A 21,121-nucleotide genomic window follows, 5' to 3' on the forward strand; every position below is an offset into this window, starting at 1 on the left:
AGCAAAGACTGACAATGTTCGTATCTAGTGACACTAGAGCAACTACAGTCAGTTTCAAAAAGATTAGCAATCCTGGTGATCGCCCGGGGAGTTTGCCGTCTTACCGTATGAGCGCTCGAGCGCTGCCTGCAAAAACTCACTGTGAACTCGAAGAAATATTCCGCGCGAAAGCATGAAAAATGACAACTCACTCAGGTCGATGTCGGTGCAGTCTAGTCGTGTACGTCTGGTTCACAACAAACGAGTTCTTCCTCGTATCGATTATGGACTGGAGTCAGAGAGGACATGTCGAAAGTGTAGTAAATGCCAAGGCTGACGAGCGGCGCGGCATGGGTCCCAATATGTTTTGTGACCAAATAGTTTCTTTGAGCTGCGATGCAATTTACTCTCACCATGTGACGAAAACAACATCGACACAGACTCATTCCCAAGGCCATGACTTGGCGAAGCTATCCGTATGACTTCGACAACATTTTGAGAAAAGCAGACGCCTGTGGAAGCTGATAGAAGACGGCGTTGACTTCTAAATTCAATAAATTGGCGATCTTGAAATACTAAAATAATTCTCAAAAAGAAATCGATCGATGTGCCGGTGTATTCAACACGTAGCTACAGCGCAATGACTTCCGTATTCACTCACACCGTTTCAGTGTTGAGGGTGTGTTCACATGGCGTGAGCCAGTCAAGTGTCAGTCAGTTCGAGAGGAAGCGGGAGCTCCAACAACAACAACCGTGAACAACAACAAGTCTGCTTGATCACCAAAAAAACAATGAAAAAAAGTGTGAGTTGAAGACAGGTTGGGATTTGAACTCGCGACTTCATGGTCACCAGACAGCATCCATAACCACAAGGCCAGAAAGGAAAAGATAAATCATGGGTTTTGATAGAAAAATCGATACTGGCTTCCAGGGCAAATTGTAAACCATGGGAAAAGGCCGGAAACCTGGCCGAAATTCTAACTCCTTAACGGCTGGTCCAATTGTTCCGAAACCTTCACAGAACAATTTGCCATGCCCTAACCAGCCCTTTTATGTACTTGGTTGTCCAATTTTCCCTTATCTTCATACTTTTTAAGACCAAAACCTGATTGCTAATCTTTTTGAAACAGACTATAGAGCAGCTCGCAGGGCCAGACGATCGCTGTCCATGGCGCAGGTTTGGTCAGGTGTCAGCAAGTCCGTGCGGGCGGGTCTGCGACGCTGACAGTTTGTTGGGATCTCAGTGATGTTGATGTCGACAGCGAAGCTGAATCGTCCCCATCGTCTCCAGTAGCGAAAAGGCACAAGTTGTGGGCGCGTACATAATTATCAGGCGGCGGACCGGCTGCCTTACGACGTTAATTGCCGTTCAGCTCTCATGAGTCGTCTGATGCAGTCTCAGAAGTGCAGGCGACGATCGAAAGTGTCACTGCCAGAATCGAAAGAGAATGCAAGTGCAACGCCGCCCACAGTATCGTGGTGCTGTCCAGGAAGAACTTGGGCTATGCCTTCGAACTGATGTTGTTGACATGCTCAAGTCTGTGTCAACATCTTTAGTCCCGTGTGCTCCGCCACAAAAGCCACTAAATAATAGTTTGTCTCTTTGTGTCAGACTGTGCGAAAACTGTCATTTTCTATTTCAAAGTACATATTTTGAAAGCGGTGTTTGGGGCACTTGTAGACTACTTTTCTGCCCTGTATCACCTTCAAGATGTCAAGTAAGGTCCCAAGAAGTGTTTTCTGGAGGAAAACAAAATTTGAAAAATTTCACTCTAAGACATGTTTTAGCTGGTTGTGGTCCATATAAAGGTTGGGAGAAGCATGCGTTTGCCATATACTCAGTTTGTCACCACGATGTGCAGAAGCTGAGCAGTTCGAGTAAAAGATCATTCCATACGACTAATGATTAGTTGCAACTGAGGGATTTTAGCTTATCTGTTGTTCTCTAGTTTCCGATCACTTAGTGTACACTAGGGCATGACTTCATGAAAGTGGCGTCGTGTGATTTGATGTGCAATTTTTAAATAATTTGACCCGCGTCTATTGTCTACCAATTGCTTCGGCTATTTCGGCACATGGGACGTCGTCCAACACTGGGAAATGTTCCCCTAACCAATCCATTTTGTTTCCAAAGTCATTTGGATGAATCCAATCACTCTCAATAGCTATCGTCTTATTTAGGTATTTTATACGCCCATGATCCCGTTGTTACCATATGGGAACATGCCTCTAACCCAGCTATCCCTGAAGGAAACTAAACCCATTTTGACATGAACATTACACAACCAAAATACACTTGTGTGAAAGTTTCGCAATGATGGGACAAGTTTTTGATGGGTGGGGATGTTAAACGTTAACATGATTTGGAACCACTTTAAAACTAACCTTTACAAACAGCCGTGAATTTCCAAGTTCCGTCGTTGCATTTGGGAGTGTTGGCATCATGGACTGCCATATAGCCCGTGGAGCAAGTCACGTTTCCAGTGTCTGAAATAGACTTATATCCTTTCGCAAGGTGGTCCTTCCACAAGCATGCGTCTAACAGAAGTCAGAATGAAAATCAATAGATTTCAGGGGGAACAATGAGGGGCTTTCATCATGTACTTCAGATCTACAATTATTCCATAGTGTGTACTATGGTTATATAATCACAACACCAATTCACTGCATTCCCAACTCATTACAGGAACACATCTACAATTTTCCCAGACTGTGTATGCTTTTATAGTCACCACACTAGTTCACTGCATTCCCAACTCATTACAGCAACACTCTCTCAGCCAAACCACGAAGCAACCACGAAATATACTGAAACACTTGAACACGTCTGGTCGTGTACCGAGGGAGAATGCCAACAAGCGGAAGAAACCACACAATGGCTTGCCGTATCCTGCAGTTGAGAATGTTGTCACTTTCCTGAAAGCAGTTGCTGACCACCCTGGAACACCGTACCCAGCTCTTCTACGTGGCTGAGCAGGCACGCCACCAATCTACTTGACTGCGTCCAACACCATCCGCTCCATGCATAAGCAGTACTGGTCATCATGTGTGGGATCTGACATCCAAGCTGTCGGGTATGATTTATTTCGGAACATTTGGAGTGCCACAGTGTTGGCGTATTGTAATAGCTTCACCACCAACTGATGTCTGTGACACGTGTGAGGAATAAGGGGGCGAGTGGTGTCAGCTGCCAGTGATACGGAGAAGCAAACTCATTGACCATACTAATGAATACTGATCAAGTCCTTGGATGGCCCACCACCGGATGTGTAGATACTGAGCAGGGCCGGAGAAAGGAGTTTGCGATTTTTCAGGCCGACGTCTATGGGGGGTCTCCCCAGGGAAATGTATCTGAGAATCTTCGAGAAAATGAGCCAATCCGGATATCTTGTGAGAGAGAGACAGGCAGATGTGACGGATAAAGCTATTATACAATTCGTAACAATCAGGCATCATCATTGCGAATATATTTTGAAAATTTACGTGAATAAGAGCCAATTTGGGCATCCCGTGACAGAGACAGGCAGATGTGATGAGAATGAAACTATACACAATTAGGAATTAGGATTGGTCTGGAAAGATGTCTATTTGAACCTTTCAAAGATCTTTAATCGATGCTAATTGGCGGCAATGAAATCATCGCCACATTGCCGCAAGCTCAGCAAATCTTCTTTGTCCATGTAGATATGCAGCAGAAGCAGTGCTTTAATTAAGGCGAGCCTGGGCCATTTTGGTGCGGATATAGGTTTTCATTTGTCGAAGAGCTGAAAATTACCTCTCGCTGGTGGCATTGCTTGCAGGCATGACGAGGATAAGCTTCATGATGGTAAATTTCTCCGACATTAGTTCAATACCTCTGCTAAGGTTGAGGAGGTCTGTCTTGATTGTGCCAATGGAGATGTTTCCACCACCTCCTGTGCAGCACAAGGACTTGAGCAGCACCAGTTGTGTTTGCAACAGTGGGACATTGATGTCTGTTGCGTACATGTCCACAACCCGTGCCAGCTCAGCACTGTAAACTTCTCCGCATTGCCAGCTTTCAGTACAACTCCGTCCAGGCACCTGTAAACTTCATACCCTGGCTGATCAAATCGCTCTTTGAGGCATGCCATCACAGTATCAATGGCGGCAAAGTAGATAGGCTTGTAATAGTCTCCAGGGCTTTCAGGATAGTAACCCTAGCCGGTGCCAACAACAAAGCGAGCTGGTGTCTTCCTCTTCCTCGCTACAACCGTCAGATGCCCCATCATAACATTGTCCACGGCAGAACTCTAATGGCAGCTTGATTCTTGTGCACATATCCTTGAATAGTGCCAAAATCGTGGCTTCATCGACTTTCTCCAGCTCATACATGCAAAAAAATCCTCGTGTGGTTCCAGCTGGTCATCTACCCAGCGGAATACTGCAGTCGTCCGCTCAATAGTGCTAGAGTCGGTAGTTTCGTCCACCATGGCAGTGAAGAACTGACCCTGAATTTCTTCGATAATTCCACGAGGTATTTTTTCAACTTGGATGGTGAGCCATTCGAATTATGGTGAAAATGGAGAAGGACAAAATGTTACGAGTTATGACTAACTGTCCACGAATGTAACCAGATCTTATACAGTCAGCAAGTGCGACAAAATGGCACAAAACTGGCAAGAAGTACTGAGACATTCGGCGACCTGACACATAGCTCCAACACTTCTCTAAAGCGCAAACCAACAACCCCTTCCAACTTGGAAGGCTCAGGTTCGGAAAGGTCCAACAGGGGAAGGAAAGCTAGGTAGCTAGGTGTCAGGTCGCCGAATGTCTCAGTACTCCTAGTCATTTTTTTACAGGCATTGCTGCTTTCTTGCTGGGGATCATAAATTATGCCACAGCTTCAAGGCTATGATGAAAAATGAAATTGTATGATAGATGAATATGATCAAAATGCCACAGCTTCTAGGCTATGATGAAAAATGAAATTGTATGATAGATGAATATGATCAAAATTAATATGAACAGTATGGGAAATAATAAGATGTCATGACTGTCAGCAGGACAATTATACTTCAAGTAAATACCATGCAACAGTGTATTTTATGTATGTTGTGGTTGTACATGTAGATAATATGGGGGATATGTTAGATGATGGACTGGGGACAGGACGTAATAGTGTGTCAATAGCTAATGGAGTGAAGTGGGATCAAGATCTGAAAGGGATTATTTGAACTGAACAAGGTTTGTTGGAGAGCGGGTAGCATCGGGTAGAGAGTTCCATGCGGCGTTGCCCATAAATTGGATAGAACATCTCCCAGCAGGATTGGGTAGAAACGGGATGCGAAGAAAATTATGCAGCTGTCCATGGGCAACCATACGATCAGCAAGTTGTATCTGAGACTGGGCAAGTAATACAAAATAATCTTGAAAAAGAGAGCTTGCAGATCCGTGTATAGACCGGGAAACAAATACAAGCAGCTTCTGTAAAAGGACTTGGTGAAATGATGGCATGGATAACTTAGCAAGCAAAGGAGCTGTTGCAGTGCGGCAGGGAGCCTGAAACACAGCACGAATCCCAGACTTGTGCAGTTTTACAAGGCAATTTAGCAGACACCGTGAAACCACAGGAAAGAAGCAATTTAAGGCGTAACAGAAATGAGATGGTATCATAGAAATTATGCCACGTTCGACATGCCGTCAGTGACAAGGCCCGGCCATGCCTCCAAAGCTGTCCAGTGGTCACCGCCAATTTTTTTAGCCAGAAAATCGATGTGAGGTGCCCAAGTTAGCTGGTCATCAATCAACACACCGAGGTATTTTGCCATATGTGTGACTTGCAGAACACTGTTGTTGCATGTGACGAGTGACGGAGCAGCATCAAACGCACCTCTGGGACGAATAAACATCAATTGAGTCTTAGCTGAGTTCAATAGCAAACCTTTGTTCTCATGCCAGGACGAAAGATGCCACGGGTGACTGCTGTCGTGAGCACAGCACAAACACCAGCAGAATCATGGTCGGAGGAATCAATAACGATATCATCTGCAATCTCTTGTTTGCACACTGCATGTGGAAGCACAGCCGCTATATCACTGATGCATAGAACAATTTTTATTTTTATTTTATACTTAAGTCCACTATATTCCCGAATATGCACGAGCAGTGATGGCGGGGCCAGGCTGCTCTGCCGACCTCAAAGGTCTCGGCGTCTACGCAGACAAAGCGCGCCATAATGCAGTAAAACCATGAGGAGGGGAGGAAGAGGGGAAATGAATAATAGTGAGAAACAAGGACAATGGGTAGATGGTCGTGAGAGAAGCAGAGTGAAAGATAACGTCACATTGTGGTAAGGGGGGGGGGATGCTAGTGAGGCACTGGTCTAAACCGCTTCATAGGGCATCGATGGCTGCTTGCCAGTTCAGGTGCAGCAGATACTTGTTGCATTTTTCCTTGAAGGATTGGAGCTGTCTGGGTTGCGGCCGTGCTGGTAGAATGGTCGCTGGTAGGCTGTTCCACAAGGGAATAATGCAGTCTGGGTAGGAACCCTGGAGGCTGCTACAAATGCGCACGGGCAGCATCGACTTCAGCTGGACCGGGTGGCAGTGGGCAGTCTCCGTGGCTAACCTAGTGCATCGACCACCCACTGGGCGGGGGTTGGCTGGAGATGGGAGGATGGCCTTCAGTGGGCTTGTTGTTGGAAGGTAGGACAGCTTGAACGTGAACGAACGCGCAGCAACCAGTCGGCGGTGTTTCAGGCTGGGGAGCCAGGAGCCTGGGCCAATGACCTTCAGTGCCTTGTGCTGGATTTTGTCCAGCCTGGATGTACTTGACCCCATCCACACCAGGCAGCAGTATTCCATTGTTGGCCGCACGAAGCCTTTGTAGACTGCCGTGCGGCCGCTGGAGTCCCAGGGGTGCAACCTTTCTCAGGAAGTGTAGGCGTTGGGCAGCCTTTGAGGCCACGGCCCGGAGGTGTGCTGCGTAGGACAGTTGCGAGTCGAATGCTATGCCCGAGAGTGTAATTTCCTTCTCTTCCGGAACAGTCACTCTATTGAAGAGCACTGGTGGGAACGCTGGGGGAGGCTTGCGGTGGTCGATGATGAGGGCCTGAGATTTGGATGGCTTGAAGGGGACCTTCCCCTTAGAACCCCAGTGGGAGACGGCGTCCACTGCTTCCTGAAGTTGTGCTGCAGAGTCGGATATGTTGGCGGTGGCAGAGATGCACTGATACAGTGTCGTGTCGTCTGCATAGGTGGCAAGCTCAGCACCAGCAGGCAAGGTGTTCTCGCAGTCATTTACGTACAGGAGGAATAACGTTGGTCCAAGGATGCTACCTTGTGGTACCCCTGCTTGGATATGGCGCAGGGAGGACTCTTCGCTCTTCCCCTCTTTGGTCTTTTCATAACCTCGAACCTTCCAAGTTGGAAGGCTGTCGGTTAGCGCTACGGAGATGTGTTGAAGCTAGGTGTCAGGACGTCGAATGTCTCAGTACTCTTGTCAGTTTTGTGCCTAGTTATTGCACTTTCTGACTGTATGTAGTATCCAGTTACAGTGATGGAGAGTTACTCTTAACTCATTTCCATATGTCCTTTTCTTTTCTACATTTATTTATGGCTCAACATCTGAGTTTCAAATAATAATAATATAATAATAATAATAATGTAACTCGGAGGTCGCCGAATGTCTCAGTACTCCTTGTCAGTTTTGTGCCATTTTGTCGCACTCACTGACGGTATAAGATCTGGTTACGTTTGTGGACAGTTAGTCATAGCTCGTAACATTTTGTCCTTCCTCTTTTCACAATAATAGTAATAATAATAATGCATTTTTTGCCTTTGCCTGTGAGTTGTGATCATTGTAAAAAACTAGTGCATTGCCCAGACAACGGCAAGAATCTCCAACTCAATCACAGCATAGCGAGTCTCAACATCCGATAGGTAGTTGGGCCCACACACACATCATACGCCACTGGCCATCTTGCTGCTGCCATAATACGAAACCGAGACCACGTAGAGCGGATGCATTTGCTTCAAGCCGGAAGTCGCGACCAACTTGAAAGTACACTAGGACAAATGGCAGTAGCAGAGCGCTTTTGGTTTTCTCAAACTCAGCAGTATAACTTGCATCCCATAGGAACTTGTGGATGTCTTGAGCAGCCTACGAAGAGGACTCCTTAACTCAACCAGGTGCGGTTTGAATTCACTGCATTGGTTTACCAGTCTGACGGAGGAACGCACATCAGTTCTCTTCATCGGCACTCGAAAAGTCGCGAATTCCAGAGTGACAACATAGCCAAAGAAATGAATGTGTTGGGAGCCGAATACAAACTTAGAAGCACTGAACGTGATCCCATGTTCATGTTCACGGGCGCAGAGCAGAACGTCGCGGACATGGCGAACGTGTGACGGGAAGTCGTTATCATATACAAGGCAGTCATCAACTAGCATATCTCTTGCTTCCATATAATACGACAAGCTAAACTTGCCACATCGCCAATTGTATGTTCATGTTGCCATAGCGACAAGCGCAGTGATGACGTATGAAAGGCTTAGCTCCACCACAGAGAAGGTCGATCACTGCAGAATTTGTTCATTTTCAATTGGTTTATTGTATTACTTGGTCCGCGTCAGCAATATTGTCACTTATATTTCAGCTTTGTTTTTATGTTGCCAATGCCAATTTTGGTTAGTAGTGTTGAATACAAAAAGGATGACTGACGACACATTATCCAGACATTACAATGGGAGCAGGTAGGTTGGTGGAATGACATTTATTAGAGACGGGACAAGAGACCAAGACGAACGAAACGACTACATGGTGATTATTGAAGAGTGAGAAAAGAGAGCAAGTCTGAACGGCAAGATAAAGGGCCTGGGTAGCTATGGCAAATATGGGCGCGCAAGTAGCTACCCAGGCCAACGGAACAAAAGGAGACAAAAGGTGAGTACGCAAGTGCATGCAGGCCAGCTAGAAAAGGTACGGGAGGAGGTACCTAACATACCACCCCTCCATGAAAAAATCCCGTGTCCTCGCGGAGAGAAAAAAAGAGAGAAAAAGATTTTAAAAAATGACTGGAGGAAAAAACACACACACACATATTGCACGCGCGCACGGATCTCACAAAAGTGTGTATTAAAAATGCACTACAGATCATTCCTGTACTACTTATAGTGTGTAAAAACTATTCGAGTTTGACGAGGAACGTGAATTACTAGTATTTTGCACGGCAAATACAGCCTAGTTACACTTTTGCTAAACATCCAAAAATTAGAGCGTGGCTCACCATGATCGGACCCCTAACTTGGTAATGTTTTATGAACACACGCGCGCACACACACTACAAAAATTCACGAAAATAAATTTGACGAAGAAGGAACGCATACAAAAAAAAGAAAGAGAGAGAGGTAGCTGACCTGCATGGCTTGAACGAGACGAGACGAGGTTGGCGTACGAGAGACGAGGTTGATAGAGACGAGACGAGATTGGCGTAGGAGAGACGAGACTGACATGGACGAGACGAGGTTGACATGGACGAGACGAATGGCGGTTGAGGACGGCTGGGCATGGGATGATCTCAGGTCGTGGGTCGATCAATAATCCGGCGCCAATGTTGAATACGAAAAAGGACGACTAGCTATGGCAAATATGGGTGCGCAAGTAGCTACCCAGGCCAACGGAACAAAAGGAGACAAAAGGTGAGTACGAAAGTGCATGCAGGCCAGCTAGAAAAGGTCCAGGATGAGGTACCTAACAGTAGGTTCGTTTACTAGTACCTGAAAGGCCTGGCTAGATTTCGAGTGGATTTCGAGAGCAACGCCTGGGTGGTTCTGATGGGGACAGCGCTGCATCAGAATAGATTATCTTGTCACACTGCAAAGGCAAGAGCAGCGCGGCACACAAGAAAGTAATTGGCTACTCGGGATCAGTTTCATTTTGCAAAATGGCCGAGATCGCTCACCTCAGGGATCGCTCGCCAATCCGTGATCGCAGTTCCCTCACCTCCAGCTCAACGCTTGGAGTATCCAGCAAATTGTAGAGATATGCAAGTATTGTACGCGTCGCCGTCGTTCCAAATAAATCTTGCAAAGGACGGCGACTGATTTGAACCACACAGGCAGTTGTGCTGCCCACACGAAGTGCTTTGGAGAAGGCGATAGTCATGTTTGACTTCCCTTTAGAAAGTAGCCAGGCAACGGAGAGGAAGAGCGATGAGCTTGCGAAAGCGAGAGTGTCGATCCTGAGCAAAAAATCTTTGTCACTAGCGCCGAGAGCAGCGACGAGGGGGACCAAAAAAGTATGAACCCTTCCTTGGACAATGAATGTCTCTTGGCCAGTTGTCATTCTGTACCTTGCCTTCCATCATTCCAAATTTTATCGTCTCAAGTGCACACATTGAGTTCCAAAGTCTAAGTTCAAATTGTCGAAAGATACGTGACAATATTGCTGACATTGACCAAGTATGTTATCTGTTCCTTCTTTATGTCAGCGACCTCGATTAATGCTTAACCCTGGGAACTAGCCTGAGTTCCGTTGCCGACGACACCACCGTGTACAGTCTCTTGAGTTCTGGAACCCCTGCTAACAACAATGCCTCCTTGCAAGCATCTCTAACCCACCTGAATGAATGGGAGGAGCGCTGGAGGGTGAAGTTTGAGCCAGCTAAATTTCAGCAAATGCTCTGCACAACATCTCCTGACCCAGCAAAGTCCAAAACCTTGTTTGGTGTACTGGCAGTTTGCCCAGTTCACTATCCTAACACTCCTGGGGGTGAGTGCCATTTGATGAGAAACTCTCATTTCGAGCCCACATTGCCAGTTCAACCGTTAGTGCCAGCCAGCAGCTTGAGCTCCTATGCTGTGCAGCTCGAATTTTCGACCAAACAGTGTACCGTGGCTTTGTCCGCCCTATGCTAGAGTATGCTACCCTGGTCTGGATGCCTGCTGGTCCGAGCAACCTCGCCCGACTTGATCGAATCCATAGCATGTGATGGCTATCATTGGACCAGGTACTCTACTCCGGAGCCTGGTTGCCTAATGCACCCTCTCCGGCCTCTGCTACTGGTTCAAACTGCAGTGTTGGCAGAGCCGACAGCAACTAGAAGCCATGCTCCCGCCAGCGGCCCCCATGGTTCATACACCGCGATCACGCAGTCAGCACGTGCCAGCTCATCAACCCACTTCCACCAGTTGCTCCACAGTACATCAGGAGATCCTTGCCATTCGCCCTGATCGGTGAACGCCTTTGTTGTAAAATGATTGTGTTGCTTTCCTGTTTGAAGGCATTCTCCAAACTGTCTCGTCTAGTCGTGTGCATGTGTGATATGTGCATGCGCAATTTTGTAGTCGAGAGTCCTTTTGTCAGTCTTCTTGTTCGTCTCTGTCAGAGTAGTCTACCTTTCCATAATGTCCAAATATATTATGTAAAACAAACCAGTCTTATCCTTTGTGTCTTGTGTCCTGGGGAACGGAATCGCTGAGATTCCGGAACACCTTACATATTAATTTGATTTTCTATTTTATGCTGCTTCTTTTCGTACTACATTCCTCTCCCCTCCCAACCAGTCCCTAACCCTTCCTCGTGCGCACATCCCGTGCTGACTCTGAGACCTCTGGTCGGACTAACTAGACTCATCTCACCTGCACCTTGCTTTTGCATGTCCTACCCCTTTTGTCTGATTGTCCTAGTCTTCTGTCCTACTTTACTGTTATCCCAGATCATCAGTAGGAACGTGTGCTTTAAACTAAAGAAAAAAATCTGCTCCATGGGGCTACTACCTAGTTTGACGGATCATGTATCCAAACTACATTCTTCGTTAGACATGACGATCAAACCAAACTGATATTTACTGCAAACAATGCAGGCAAAATGCAAACGACCGGGCTAGAAAAAATGTTGGGAAATAGTTCACTGCGCCATGTTATGTTGGGAAGTATCACAGTCAGACCTCGCTTAACCGCACACATCCGTTTTCCACAAAAAATGTCCGGATAGGCGAGGGAACCGGACAATCGAACACGCATACTGTATGCATGCATGGCATATGCTGCAATACAAGTCGGTAACCGACGATCTTCTTACGGATGGCGATGGATCCGGATAAAAGAGAACCGGATAAGTGAGGTCTGACTATAATATTCATAGATTCAATAACACACTACATTGATCTTGGGAAACAGAAGGAAGAAAAACGACCATTGTCAACACGACAAGAAGAGAATAACTCTGACCAGGAGAGTGTGCGTGCATATGCGGGAAAGCATGCTTGTGCATATATGGCAGAGTATGCGTATGAGACCAGAAGTGTGCACATACGTACATGCCATAAGTGGGTGCACATCACCATTAATAAATACATCATATCAAATACCATCACGAAGTTGTTGAAGAAGTAGCAGACACTTTCCAGCATAATACACAATGATGAATATAGAACCACATTCAACTAACCTGTGCAAATATCAGTGTTTTTCCATAGAAAAGAGGTTCTGTTGCAGGACTCTACGCCGTTGACACCCCCGGGGATTGCCACATAGCCCTGGGAACAAGTGACCGTTCCATTTTCTGAAATAGACTCGTAGCCCGTTGTGTTCTCGTGCTTCCACCCGCATTCTGATGCATTTAACAGATTTCAAAATTATGGCAACAAGTATTAGTGGTGCTTCTTCTGAGTGATGTGCACAGTTGCACCTCCTCCCCCCACCCCCCACCCACCCCGAGATGTCGCATGTTGCCTACTGGTTAAAGGGGAAGTTAAGGGAAAAATTAAAATTTCACCAGTTGTAGTCTTCGGGGTGCTGAGTCGAATGGTCGTGGTCCGAGGAAGCTGAGACGCTCCCTTCCTACTTGAATCCTAATCGAACTCGCGCACTTCCACCGAAACTGGGTGACTGCGCCCCACTAGATGAGGATTTGTATGCAAAATGTCACTAAAAGCGCCATTACGTTCTTATAGCCACTGATGACCGCGATTGGCCCATATGTTGTAGTCTTTTGGACGCTAGGTCGACTGGTTTTGGTCCGAAAAGGCTGCGATGCAGCGTTCCTCCTTTATTCCCAATCGAACATGCTTGAACAAGCGGTCACATGCTCTTGCGTACGCCAGTCACCTGGTCACCGTGCCTGCAGGGTACAACTTACTAGCCTGTTTGACCTTTTTTGGGTGCAGTCCTGTCACTCGAGTTCAACCTTGGTGTGAAAGTTGTCGCCTGCTGGCATGGTAACCAGGTGATTTGGGCACCCGGGAGCACGTGACCGCTTGTTCAAGCATGTTCGATTGGGAATAAAGGAGGAACGCTGCATCGCAGCCTTTTCGGACCAAAACCAGTCGACTCAGCGTCCAAAAGACTACAACATATGGGCCAATCGCGGTCATCCGTGCTTTTATAAGAACGAAATGGCGCTTTTAGTGACATTTTGCATACAAATCCCCATCTAGTGGGGCGCAGTCACCCATTTTCGGTGGAAGTGCGCGAGTTCGATTGGGATTCAAGTAGGAAGGGAGCGTCTCAGCTTTCTCGGACCAAGACCATTCGACTCAGCACCCCGAAGACTACAACTGGTGAAATTTTAATTTTTGCCTTAAATATTATAACTATAGTATTGTACTATTATAGTAAAGTAGTACGACATTTGAATGTGTATCTGTTTTGTTTCCTTTCCCTCTGTTTTATGTTCCTGGTTCTTGGTCTTTAGTTTTGTCTTTGTTTTGGTTTGGCCACTGTAATAATAATAATAATAATAATAATTTGAAACTCGGATGTTGAGCCATAAATAAATGTAAAATAGAAAAGGACATATGGATACGAGTTTAGAGTAACTCTCCATCACTGTAACATGATACTATATACAGTCAGAAAGTGCAATAACTAGGCACAAAACTGACAGAGTACTGAGACATTCGACGTCCTGACACCTAACTTTAACACATCTCCGTAGCGCTAACCGACAGCCTTCCAACTTGGAAGGTTCAAGGTTATGGAAAAGACCAAAGAGGGGAAGGCAAGCGCAACGAAAACGAGCAAAAGCTACAGTCCCAACGGAACAAAGAATGTCGATTGTTACTGGACGATGACGAGACCAGTACGATATTTGACAAAGCGGTCTAACTACAATTCGAAGCAGCAAAGCAGCACACCACCCAACTTGGGTGGGTCATAAATATCAAAGATAAGTAAAGAAAGGGAAGCTTTGCGAAAACGAATTGTACAAGCCGAAAGCCAAACTCCTACAGTACTCCTCATGCATGACATTGTGATGGACTAGTTGACTACAAAACAAGTTGTTTCACACGACGTACGTTTCGCCGTATGGTTCGTGACGGCTCATCAGGTGTGCAATTTGAAACTCGGATGTTGAGCCATAAATAAATGTAAAATAGAAAAGGACATATGGATACGAGTTTAGAGTAACTCTCCATCACTGTAACATGATACTATATACAGTCAGAAAGTGCAATAACTAGGCACAAAACTGACAGAGTACTGAGACATTCGACGTCCTGACACCTAACTTTAACACATCTCCGTAGCGCTAACCGACAGCCTTCCAACTTGGAAGGTTCAAGGTTATGGAAAAGACCAAAGAGGGGAAGGCAAGCGCAACGAAAACGAGCAAAAGCTACAGTCCCAACGGAACAAAGAATGTCGATTGTTACTGGACGATGACGAGACCAGTACGATATTTGACAAAGCGGTCTAACTACAATTCGAAGCAGCAAAGCAGCACACCACCCAACTTGGGTGGGTCATAAATATCAAAGATAAGTAAAGAAAGGGAAGCTTTGCGAAAACGAATTGTACAAGCCGAAAGCCAAACTCCTACAGTACTCCTCATGCATGACATTGTGATGGACTAGTTGACTACAAAACAAGTTGTTTCACACGACGTACGTTTCGCCGTATGGTTCGTGACGGCTCATCAGGTGTGCAATTTGAAACTCGGATGTTGAGCCATAAATAAATGTAAAATAGAAAAGGACATATGGATACGAGTTTAGAGTAACTCTCCATCACTGTAACATGATACTATATACAGTCAGAAAGTGCAATAACTAGGCACAAAACTGACAGAGTACTGAGACATTCGACGTCCTGACACCTAACTTTAACACATCTCCGTAGCGCTAACCGACAGCCTTCCAACTTGGAAGGTTCAAGGTTATGGAAAAGACCAAAGAGGGGAAGGCAAGCGCAACGAAAACGAGCAAAAGCTACAGTCCCAACGGAACAAAGAATGTCGATTGTTACTGGACGATGACGAGACCAGTACGATATTTGACAAAGCGGTCTAACTACAATTCGAAGCAGCAAAGCAGCACACCACCCAACTTGGGTGGGTCATAAATATCAAAGATAAGTAAAGAAAGGGAAGCTTTGCGAAAACGAATTGTACAAGCCGAAAGCCAAACTCCTACAGTACTCCTCATGCATGACATTGTGATGGACTAGTTGACTACAAAACAAGTTGTTTCACACGACGTACGTTTCGCCGTATGGTTCGTGACGGCTCATCAGGTGTGCAATTTGAAACTCGGATGTTGAGCCATAAATAAATGTAAAATAGAAAAGGACATATGGATACGAGTTTAGAGTAACTCTCCATCACTGTAACATGATACTATATACAGTCAGAAAGTGCAATAACTAGGCACAAAACTGACAGAGTACTGAGACATTCGACGTCCTGACACCTAACTTTAACACATCTCCGTAGCGCTAACCGACAGCCTTCCAACTTGGAAGGTTCAAGGTTATGGAAAAGACCAAAGAGGGGAAGGCAAGCGCAACGAAAACGAGCAAAAGCTACAGTCCCAACGGAACAAAGAATGTCGATTGTTACTGGACGATGACGAGACCAGTACGATATTTGACAAAGCGGTCTAACTACAATTCGAAGCAGCAAAGCAGCACACCACCCAACTTGGGTGGGTCATAAATATCAAAGATAAGTAAAGAAAGGGAAGCTTTGCGAAAACGAATTGTACAAGCCGAAAGCCAAACTCCTACAGTACTCCTCATGCATGACATTGTGATGGACTAGTTGACTACAAAACAAGTTGTTTCACACGACGTACGTTTCGCCGTATGGTTCGTGACGGCTCATCAGGTGTGCAATTTGAAACTCGGATGTTGAGCCATAAATAAATGTAAAATAGAAAAGGACATATGGATACGAGTTTAGAGTAACTCTCCATCACTGTAACATGATACTATATACAGTCAGAAAGTGCAATAACTAGGCACAAAACTGACAGAGTACTGAGACATTCGACGTCCTGACACCTAACTTTAACACATCTCCGTAGCGCTAACCGACAGCCTTCCAACTTGGAAGGTTCAAGGTTATGGAAAAGACCAAAGAGGGGAAGGCAAGCGCAACGAAAACGAGCAAAAGCTACAGTCCCAACGGAACAAAGAATGTCGATTGTTACTGGACGATGACGAGACCAGTACGATATTTGACAAAGCGGTCTAACTACAATTCGAAGCAGCAAAGCAGCACACCACCCAACTTGGGTGGGTCATAAATATCAAAGATAAGTAAAGAAAGGGAAGCTTTGCGAAAACGAATTGTACAAGCCGAAAGCCAAACTCCTACAGTACTCCTCATGCATGACATTGTGATGGACTAGTTGACTACAAAACAAGTTGTTTCACACGACGTACGTTTCGCCGTATGGTTCGTGACGGCTCATCAGGTGTGCAATTTGAAACTCGGATGTTGAGCCATAAATAAATGTAAAATAGAAAAGGACATATGGATACGAGTTTAGAGTAACTCTCCATCACTGTAACATGATACTATATACAGTCAGAAAGTGCAATAACTAGGCACAAAACTGACAGAGTACTGAGACATTCGACGTCCTGACACCTAACTTTAACACATCTCCGTAGCGCTAACCGACAGCCTTCCAACTTGGAAGGTTCAAGGTTATGGAAAAGACCAAAGAGGGGAAGGCAAGCGCAACGAAAACGAGCAAAAGCTACAGTCCCAACGGAACAAAGAATGTCGATTGTTACTGGACGATGACGAGACCAGTACGATATTTGACAAAGCGGTCTAACTACAATTCGAAGCAGCAAAGCAGCACACCACCCAACTTGGGTGGGTCATAAATATCAAAGATAAGTAAAGAAAGGGAAGCTTTGCGAAAACGAATTGTACAAGCCGAAAGCCAAACTCCTACAGTACTCCTCATGCATGACATTGTGATGGACTAGTTGACTACAAAACAAGTTGTTTCACACGACGTACGTTTCGCCGTATGGTTCGTGACGGCTCATCAGGTGTGCAATTTGAAACTCGGATGTTGAGCCATAAATAAATGTAAAATAGAAAAGGACATATGGATACGAGTTTAGAGTAACTCTCCATCACTGTAACATGATACTATATACAGTCAGAAAGTGCAATAACTAGGCACAAAACTGACAGAGTACTGAGACATTCGACGTCCTGACACCTAACTTTAACACATCTCCGTAGCGCTAACCGACAGCCTTCCAACTTGGAAGGTTCAAGGTTATGGAAAAGACCAAAGAGGGGAAGGCAAGCGCAACGAAAACGAGCAAAAGCTACAGTCCCAACGGAACAAAGAATGTCGATTGTTACTGGACGATGACGAGACCAGTACGATATTTGACAAAGCGGTCTAACTACAATTCGAAGCAGCAAAGCAGCACACCACCCAACTTGGGTGGGTCATAAATATCAAAGATAAGTAAAGAAAGGGAAGCTTTGCGAAAACGAATTGTACAAGCCGAAAGCCAAACTCCTACAGTACTCCTCATGCATGACATTGTGATGGACTAGTTGACTACAAAACAAGTTGTTTCACACGACGTACGTTTCGCCGTATGGTTCGTGACGGCTCATCAGGTGTGCAATTTGAAACTCGGATGTTGAGCCATAAATAAATGTAAAATAGAAAAGGACATATGGATACGAGTTTAGAGTAACTCTCCATCACTGTAACATGATACTATATACAGTCAGAAAGTGCAATAACTAGGCACAAAACTGACAGAGTACTGAGACATTCGACGTCCTGACACCTAACTTTAACACATCTCCGTAGCGCTAACCGACAGCCTTCCAACTTGGAAGGTTCAAGGTTATGGAAAAGACCAAAGAGGGGAAGGCAAGCGCAACGAAAACGAGCAAAAGCTACAGTCCCAACGGAACAAAGAATGTCGATTGTTACTGGACGATGACGAGACCAGTACGATATTTGACAAAGCGGTCTAACTACAATTCGAAGCAGCAAAGCAGCACACCACCCAACTTGGGTGGGTCATAAATATCAAAGATAAGTAAAGAAAGGGAAGCTTTGCGAAAACGAATTGTACAAGCCGAAAGCCAAACTCCTACAGTACTCCTCATGCATGACATTGTGATGGACTAGTTGACTACAAAACAAGTTGTTTCACACGACGTACGTTTCGCCGTATGGTTCGTGACGGCTCATCAGGTGTGCAATTTGAAACTCGGATGTTGAGCCATAAATAAATGTAAAATAGAAAAGGACATATGGATACGAGTTTAGAGTAACTCTCCATCACTGTAACATGATACTATATACAGTCAGAAAGTGCAATAACTAGGCACAAAACTGACAGAGTACTGAGACATTCGACGTCCTGACACCTAACTTTAACACATCTCCGTAGCGCTAACCGACAGCCTTCCAACTTGGAAGGTTCAAGGTTATGGAAAAGACCAAAGAGGGGAAGGCAAGCGCAACGAAAACGAGCAAAAGCTACAGTCCCAACGGAACAAAGAATGTCGATTGTTACTGGACGATGACGAGACCAGTACGATATTTGACAAAGCGGTCTAACTACAATTCGAAGCAGCAAAGCAGCACACCACCCAACTTGGGTGGGTCATAAATATCAAAGATAAGTAAAGAAAGGGAAGCTTTGCGAAAACGAATTGTACAAGCCGAAAGCCAAACTCCTACAGTACTCCTCATGCATGACATTGTGATGGACTAGTTGACTACAAAACAAGTTGTTTCACACGACGTACGTTTCGCCGTATGGTTCGTGACGGCTCATCAGGTGTGCAATTTGAAACTCGGATGTTGAGCCATAAATAAATGTAAAATAGAAAAGGACATATGGATACGAGTTTAGAGTAACTCTCCATCACTGTAACATGATACTATATACAGTCAGAAAGTGCAATAACTAGGCACAAAACTGACAGAGTACTGAGACATTCGACGTCCTGACACCTAACTTTAACACATCTCCGTAGCGCTAACCGACAGCCTTCCAACTTGGAAGGTTCAAGGTTATGGAAAAGACCAAAGAGGGGAAGGCAAGCGCAACGAAAACGAGCAAAAGCTACAGTCCCAACGGAACAAAGAATGTCGATTGTTACTGGACGATGACGAGACCAGTACGATATTTGACAAAGCGGTCTAACTACAATTCGAAGCAGCAAAGCAGCACACCACCCAACTTGGGTGGGTCATAAATATCAAAGATAAGTAAAGAAAGGGAAGCTTTGCGAAAACGAATTGTACAAGCCGAAAGCCAAACTCCTACAGTACTCCTCATGCATGACATTGTGATGGACTAGTTGACTACAAAACAAGTTGTTTCACACGACGTACGTTTCGCCGTATGGTTCGTGACGGCTCATCAGGTGTGCAATTTGAAACTCGGATGTTGAGCCATAAATAAATGTAAAATAGAAAAGGACATATGGATACGAGTTTAGAGTAACTCTCCATCACTGTAACATGATACTATATACAGTCAGAAAGTGCAATAACTAGGCACAAAACTGACAGAGTACTGAGACATTCGACGTCCTGACACCTAACTTTAACACATCTCCGTAGCGCTAACCGACAGCCTTCCAACTTGGAAGGTTCAAGGTTATGGAAAAGACCAAAGAGGGGAAGGCAAGCGCAACGAAAACGAGCAAAAGCTACAGTCCCAACGGAACAAAGAATGTCGATTGTTACTGGACGATGACGAGACCAGTACGATATTTGACAAAGCGGTCTAACTACAATTCGAAGCAGCAAAGCAGCACACCACCCAACTTGGGTGGGTCATAAATATCAAAGATAAGTAAAGAAAGGGAAGCTTTGCGAAAACGAATTGTACAAGCCGAAAGCCAAACTCCTACAGTACTCCTCATGCATGACATTGTGATGGACTAGTTGACTACAAAACAAGTTGTTTCACACGACGTACGTTTCGCCGTATGGTTCGTGACGGCTCATCAGGTGTGCAATTTGAAACTCGGATGTTGAGCCATAAATAAATGTAAAATAGAAAAGGACATATGGATACGAGTTTAGAGTAACTCTCCATCACTGTAACATGATACTATATACAGTCAGAAAGTGCAATAACTAGGCACAAAACTGACAGAGTACTGAGACATTCGACGTCCTGACACCTAACTTTAACACATCTCCGTAGCGCTAACCGACAGCCTTCCAACTTGGAAGGTTCAAGGTTATGGAAAAGACCAAAGAGGGGAAGGCAAGCGCAACGAAAACGAGCAAAAGCTACAGTCCCAACGGAACAAAGAATGTCGATTGTTACTGGACGATGACGAGACCAGTGCGATATTTGACAAAGCGGTCTAACTACAATTCGAAGCAGCAAAGCAGCACACCACCCAACTTGGGTGGGTCATAAATATCAAAGATAAGTAAAGAAAGGGAAGCTTTGCGAAAACGAATTGTACAAGCCGAAAGCCAAACTCCTACAGTACTCCTCATGCATGACATTGTGATGGACTAGTTGACTACAAAACAAGTTGTTTCACACGACGTACGTTTCGCCGTATGGTTCGTGACGGCTCATCAGGTGTGCAATTTGAAACTCGGATGTTGAGCCATAAATAAATGTAAAATAGAAAAGGACATATGGATACGAGTTTAGAGTAACTCTCCATCACTGTAACATGATACTATATACAGTCAGAAAGTGCAATAACTAGGCACAAAACTGACAGAGTACTGAGACATTCGACGTCCTGACACCTAACTTTAACACATCTCCGTAGCGCTAACCGACAGCCTTCCAACTTGGAAGGTTCAAGGTTATGGAAAAGACCAAAGAGGGGAAGGCAAGCGCAACGAAAACGAGCAAAAGCTACAGTCCCAACGGAACAAAGAATGTCGATTGTTACTGGACGATGACGA

The 21,121-nt window shown here is 45.1% G+C and overlaps 1 protein-coding gene across 1 annotated transcript in view; it reads right to left on the reverse strand.

Moving 5' to 3' along the window:
* The window catches only part of LOC135825815 (uncharacterized), a gene marked incomplete at its 3' end in the record, with an annotated part of 182,048 nt that overhangs the window by 54,651 nt on the left and 106,276 nt on the right, over nt 1–21,121 (reverse strand). Inside the window, 2 exon segments of the mRNA XM_065338440.1 lie at nt 2,365–2,517; nt 12,391–12,552. Of these exon segments, the coding sequence (XP_065194512.1) occupies nt 2,365–2,517; nt 12,391–12,552 (315 nt within the window).

This window comes from Sycon ciliatum, chromosome 10 (assembly GCF_964019385.1).
Source record: "Sycon ciliatum chromosome 10, ocSycCili1.1, whole genome shotgun sequence".
Taxonomy (NCBI): Eukaryota; Metazoa; Porifera; class Calcarea; order Leucosolenida; family Sycettidae; genus Sycon; species Sycon ciliatum.